The 5,952-nt window shown below is 41.2% G+C and overlaps 1 protein-coding gene across 1 annotated transcript; it reads right to left on the bottom strand.

Annotated features, from left to right (window-relative positions):
• Positions 1-2,753: 2,753 nt before the first annotated feature.
• LOC129407261 (histone H3.v1-like) lies at positions 2,754-5,801 on the bottom strand. Its single transcript, XM_055147862.1, has 2 exons — positions 5,112-5,801; positions 2,754-3,559 (listed from the first exon to the last, which is right to left on the bottom strand). The coding sequence occupies exons 1-2, from the start codon at positions 5,164-5,166 to the stop codon at positions 2,754-2,756; spliced, it is 861 nt and encodes a 286-aa protein (XP_055003837.1). The 5' UTR covers positions 5,167-5,801.
• Positions 5,802-5,952: the final 151 nt, after the last annotated feature.

A 5,952-nucleotide genomic window follows, 5' to 3' on the forward strand; every position in this document is an offset into this window, starting at 1 on the left:
TCAGCCAAAACCTAATTGGCTGCTGCAGCCGCCAAAATGTTCCTCCACACCGAAGAGAGCGAGGAGAAACTCAAAGGAGTGGACAAATCCACCACTGGGACCCGCAGAACCGGCTGTCGCCGCTGGGACACGAGGCAGTCGCTCACTGCTCTCTCTGCCTCTGTCCGCTGGTTTTGAGGTGAAAAAGTTTCACTTTGTGTTATGCTGTGTTGTGGGGGCTCAGATTGTGCTGCTGCATACATTTTGCCCTTGGCTGTGCGTTGTGCTGTGATAGTTCAGCCAATAGTGACCCCAATGACTGTCTGAATACAGGGTTCTTCTTGTCAGCTTCATCACATCACTTCTGTTCATCTCCATCTCTTGTTCGTCATCTTCTGGAGACAGGGTTCTTCTCATCAGCTTCATCATATCAGTTCTGTTCAGCTCCATCTGTCATTCTTCATCTTCTGGAGACAGGGTTCTTCTCATCAGCTTCATCATATCAGTTCTGTTCAGCTCCATCTGTCATTCTTCATCTTCTGGAGACAGGGTTCTTCTCATCAGCTTCATCATATCAGTTCTGTTCAGCTCCATCTGTCATTCTTCATCTTCTGGAGACAGGGTTCTTCTCATCAGCTTCATCATATCAGTTCTGTTCAGCTCCATCTGTCATTCTTCATCTTCTGGAGACAGGGTTCTTCTTGTCAGCTTCATCACATCACTTCTGTTCAGCTCCATCTCTCGTTCCTCATCTTCTGGAGACAGGGTTCTTCTCATCAGCTTCCTCAGATCTCAGGACCACAGGGCTCAGCTGGCCCCTCCAAACCAGTCACCATGGGAACAGACACAGAAACAGAAACAGTGTTAAGGCATGTGCACGTTCAAAATAAGATACTATGGAATTATCATTTCTTACCTCAAGTCATCTTCTGGAGATAGGGTTCTTCTCATCAGCTTCATATCAGTTCTGTTCAGCTCCATCTGTCATTCGTCATCTTCTGGAGACAGGGTTCTTCTTGTCAGCTTCATCACATCACTTCTGTTCAGCTCCATCTCTTGTTCATCATCTTCTGGAGACAGGGTTCTTCTCATCAGCTTCATCATATCAGTTCTGTTCAGCTCCATCTGTCATTCTTCATCTTCTGGAGACAGGGTTCTTCTCATCAGCTTCATCATATCAGTTCTGTTCAGCTCCATCTGTCATTCTTCATCTTCTGGAGACAGGGTTCTTCTCATCAGCTTCATCATATCACTTCTGTTCAGCTCCATCTCTCGTTCCTCATCTTCTGGAGACAGGGTTCTTCTCATCAGCTTCCTCAGATCTCAGGACCACAGGGCTCAGCTGGCCCCTCCAAACCAGTCATCATGGGAACAGACACAGAAACACAAACAGTGTTAAGGCATGTGCACGTTCAAAATGAGCTACTATGGAATTATCATTTCTTACCTCAAGTTTATTTATCATTATTAGAGCTAAATGAACTTAATAAGTTAAGATGACTTACAATAAAACACCTAAACCTAACATAACATAATTTAACATAATAAACATAACCTAATTTCTCAAACAAAACAAAACAAAGAGGAGAAGCAGGAAATGTCCCACCAACCAGTGAGTTCAATCAATCAAATCATTCAAAACAACCGAACTGACTATTTCCGAACAGTATTCACATAGACTGTTTACAAAGGCTTAAAATTAATTAAGTATTAAGTTGTTGTTTTTTTTGTTTTGGGGCGCTGCATTAGACGTGGTAGCTGCTGGTGAACCAGTTGGTAGTGCACCAGGCTTTTCACTATTGTATTGGCAATATAATGAAATATGATGGCTATTACTTCTTTTTTTGTTTTGTTATCACAGAGTTAGTCCTTAGTAGTTGTACTACCAAGTACCAAGTACTATGGGACACACTCTAACCCTTCTATGCCAAGAAAAAGCACAAGTTTAAAGTAAATGCAAGGAGTACTATGCAGGAATGTCTGTCAAAATGTAGTATTCTGATTAAATGTAGTTTATCAATTAGAACCCACTTTTTCAGTGCAATCTAACTGGGGCCCAATTGCATATTTCATGTATTATAAATAAGATAGTTAAGAATCACTCAATTAAAATATAGACAAAACTTTACATGTTCAAGTACAAGTGTAAAACTTTCTTAGGTTTTGATGAAATCCTATATAATAATCCTTGCTTTTTTCTTACTTAAAAAAACTATAACACTCAGCTTCACTTCTAACCATCCTATGCCCAAAAAACTGTCGAAGGTGTACTATGTAGGAATTTCTGTCAAAACTGTAATACTCAAATGAAATGTATCGTTAATTAGAGTTTTGTCAGTGAAAAAAATGTAATGTATTGTTGTTGTTTGTTGAAATCCTACATAGTATTCCTTTTTTTTTTTGTTTTTTTTTTGTTTTTTTTTTTGTTTCACACCAACACAAAGCTACTACTATTACAATACTATAAAACACACTCTCACCTCTAACCCTCCTATGCCCAGAAAGTATAAGGTGTACTATGCAGGAATTTCTGTAAAACTGCAGTACTCAGATTCGAATTCATAATAGAAATTACAGTTAACTCAACAAGAAAAGGATATGTTTTATCATCATGTTTGTTGTTTATGAAACCCTACATAGTATTCCTTAACTTCAATCTATTCCTTTTTTAAATCAATCAACAAATCAGTGAAGAAGTCAATGGGGTGATGGGCGGGGTTGAAGGTGGTAAAGTCGCATTGAGCCAAGCTCTGAGTCTGAGTCAGAGGCTGAGTTCAGTCCTCATCCGACTCCGAGTCTTGGTGCAGGTGGAGCTGCTGATGGAAGTGGAATCTGATGCCCCCAGACGTCCCAGAGGAGGTGGAGAGACCTGGGTCAGACGTAGAGGGGCGTGGGTTGGAGGAGGAGAGGCACGGCCGCTTGGAGCTGGGGACTTCCTCGTCTTCAATGTCTTCATCCCTGACGCGCTTGCCTTCGCTGAGGGGAATGAAGTCCAGAGCAGAACCCATAGGGAGAGGGCGGGGAGCAGAAGAGTGAGCGGCGGAGAGGAGGGCTCTGATGGCCAGGCCAGGTCTCTGTGCTCGCTGCTGAGGAGAGGGGCTCGGGGCGCGAGCCTCTGGCTCCACAGCTTGAGCAGTAGAGCCTACCCACCTGCCATCATTCCTCACCTCTTCTTCATCCCTGTTGTGCCTGCATCCTATCAGGGGAATGAAATCCAGAACAGGGCTCGGGGCACGAGCCTCTGGCTCCACAGCTCGAGCAGGAACTTCCAACCAGGGTATCCTGAGATGATGGAAGGGCATCTCTTCTTCCCTCTCTTCCTCCTCTTCTTCGTCTTCGGTTTCTTCTACCCTCTCTTCTTCCTCTTCCTCCTCAGAGAGAGTCTCGTATCCAGAATCAGCTGACATATAACTCCACTCTTCATCAGATGACCAAAACTCGTCGCTCCCGCTCTCTTCATCAGATGACCTAGACGGAGGCCTAGGACGACCTACCCCATACTCACCTTGGTCGCCCTCGTCCGAAGAGGAGTAGTCTGGAAGCGCCACCACGTGAAGATCCAGAGCCACAGCCACAGCCTCTGCAACAGGTTTGGCAATGTTAAACACCCTTTAAATTGTAGCGTGAGCAAGTCAGACTAGTACCACAGACTGTAATGACTTATACTACTACTACTACTACTCCCAGTTATTTAAGTACCATATTGAAGAGGTCTACGGTGTTTATCTCGAGGAGCTAGAGTTTGCAAGGGGGATTTGTTATTTTGATGTTTCTGTCTTAATTAACTGTAGGTCTATGACTTTGCTTCTGATCAGTACAGTCAGTATGGCCTATTTTACTGGTACATCTCTTATTTTACTGGTGCTTAAGTAATAAGTTGTGGTGTATTCCAAATACTGCATTGTGCAATTCAGACCAGCTGAATACATTTGGTTGGGTATGACGTTGTCATTACAGTGCTGCAATGCATGGTAAGTAAATAAAAACATAAAATCAAAATCAAGATAAATGATACTATAAAGATATACAATAGACAAAAACTAACACAACACTGTCAGCAGAGTAAAGCTACGAGGCTACAAAACTGCACAATAAGTGGCTCTGACTGTAGTTACGAACAGTGCAGCAAATGGACTAGAATAAACAGCAGGTAAAGTGACTTGAGTATACCTTATTCTTTGCACAATAAGTAGCTATAACTATGTATTATCTACAGTGCTGTATATGGACAAATTAAATCAAGTGACTTGTGAATTGTACCAGCAAAGTCTCATAATGTTACAGTATTGTGTGTGATTAGGCCAACAGGTGGATGACACATAAAGAACACAACATTTTTTATTGTGAATTTCTAGTTATACTTGAGTAACTGTGCATTTTAGAATTCATAATTATGAATGTAGTTATGGATTATGGATTAGTAGGACAGTTTAATTAAGCATGTTTTTATAGTTTATAGGCTATATCTTGAGTCTTATAGGTTTTCTTGCACTGATTTCAGTCTGTCCTTTCCTCCTTTGCTCTGCTTCACTGTGCACCTGACAGTCTGGTAAACCCATCTAAACCAAACCTCAATCGAAAGGCTCAAATTAAAGCCAAACACCAGCATGTCTTGGGACATCAAATGTGCATCTTTTAAATATTCCAATTTAGAATGGCTGGATTTCTATGGACATCAAATGTGCATCTTTTAAATATTCCAATTTAGAATGGCTGGATTTCTATGGAGATCAAATGTGCATCTTTTAAATATTCCAATTTAGAATGGCTGGCTGAGCGCTATGTTTTTTTTTTCAAAATGCCACAAAACCCTGATGAATATTGACGCTCAGAAAATAAAACACAAATAATTTCCTATAAATGTGACAATAACTTTTCACTACGCACTCGTGCTGATATTTTAAGAGCAGTTTCGCCAACTATTTATCATGATCCAAAATGTAATCGTCGAGTGACAGTCACAAACTAACAAATGTTTTTCAAATTTTCATAAACCTGGTTGATAAGAGCCAAATCTTAGAGCTACAGAAACAGTCACAGGTGGACAAAACTGTTCTTGTCGTAAAATATTTGGGCTGTTATTAATATTTGTCATAATTTATCATGGTTGAATGTTATTTGATTAATTTTACCTTCAGGGACGAGATCCTGGCGGTCAGGGTCCGGGGAGGGGCGCACCAGGTCCATGGTGAAGTCCAGTCCCGATTTGGTGTGTTTTCAAAACTCCAGAAAGTTTTGACAGGCAGTTATACCGAGTTGTGATGGTGTTTTACAGCCGGTGAGGGGCTAATAACAGATGAATATCAGAGTCACGTACACGTGTCCGCAGAGCGTTCAAGAAGCGTTCAAAAAGCGTTCTCAGGTGAGAAGGGGGAGGGCAACTGCGCGCGCAGCCGCTTATATAGTGCGCACGACGTTCTGTCGCTATGGCACCGACGCACCGACCGACGCAAGACCAGGGCATTGTACAGCTCCCGGGCTTTAAGCTCGTTTGAAATTACAAAATAAACATAAAATCAAAAAAACAAATTTAATTAAATATTTCTTGGCCTAGATACAAGAAACAAAAAAATAAAACAATAAAATTAATGTCAATATAAAGCTCACAGTGTTAATGTCAACCAAACATTCTCAAGTAAAACGTTTAACTACTCTTAAAGATCCTATATTACACAAAATTTATTCTTGCGCCCTTTAAACCATGTCAGAATGCCGTGAACACGGAGTTGTGTTTTGTTTCATTCACACATGTTGGAGTAACCCTTTATTAGTCGTCTGTCTTCATCTCCAATGCTCCAGAGCACAAGGCGGAACTGAGTGTTTTCTGTTTGAGAGAAGAATTCAGCCTAAATATGTGTGAATGGAACAAAACACAACTCCAGGTATGTTTGTGATGAGGAAACAACGTTATGACACAGATCAGAAAACAGCGTAATATGGGCCTTTTATATAATTATTATAAAACACAATCTC

The sequence above is a fragment of the Boleophthalmus pectinirostris genome, unplaced genomic scaffold, assembly GCF_026225935.1.
Source record: "Boleophthalmus pectinirostris isolate CB_2022bp ecotype Guang Dong unplaced genomic scaffold, ASM2622593v1 HiC_scaffold_9, whole genome shotgun sequence".
In the NCBI taxonomy this organism is placed as follows: Eukaryota; Metazoa; Chordata; class Actinopteri; order Gobiiformes; family Gobiidae; genus Boleophthalmus; species Boleophthalmus pectinirostris.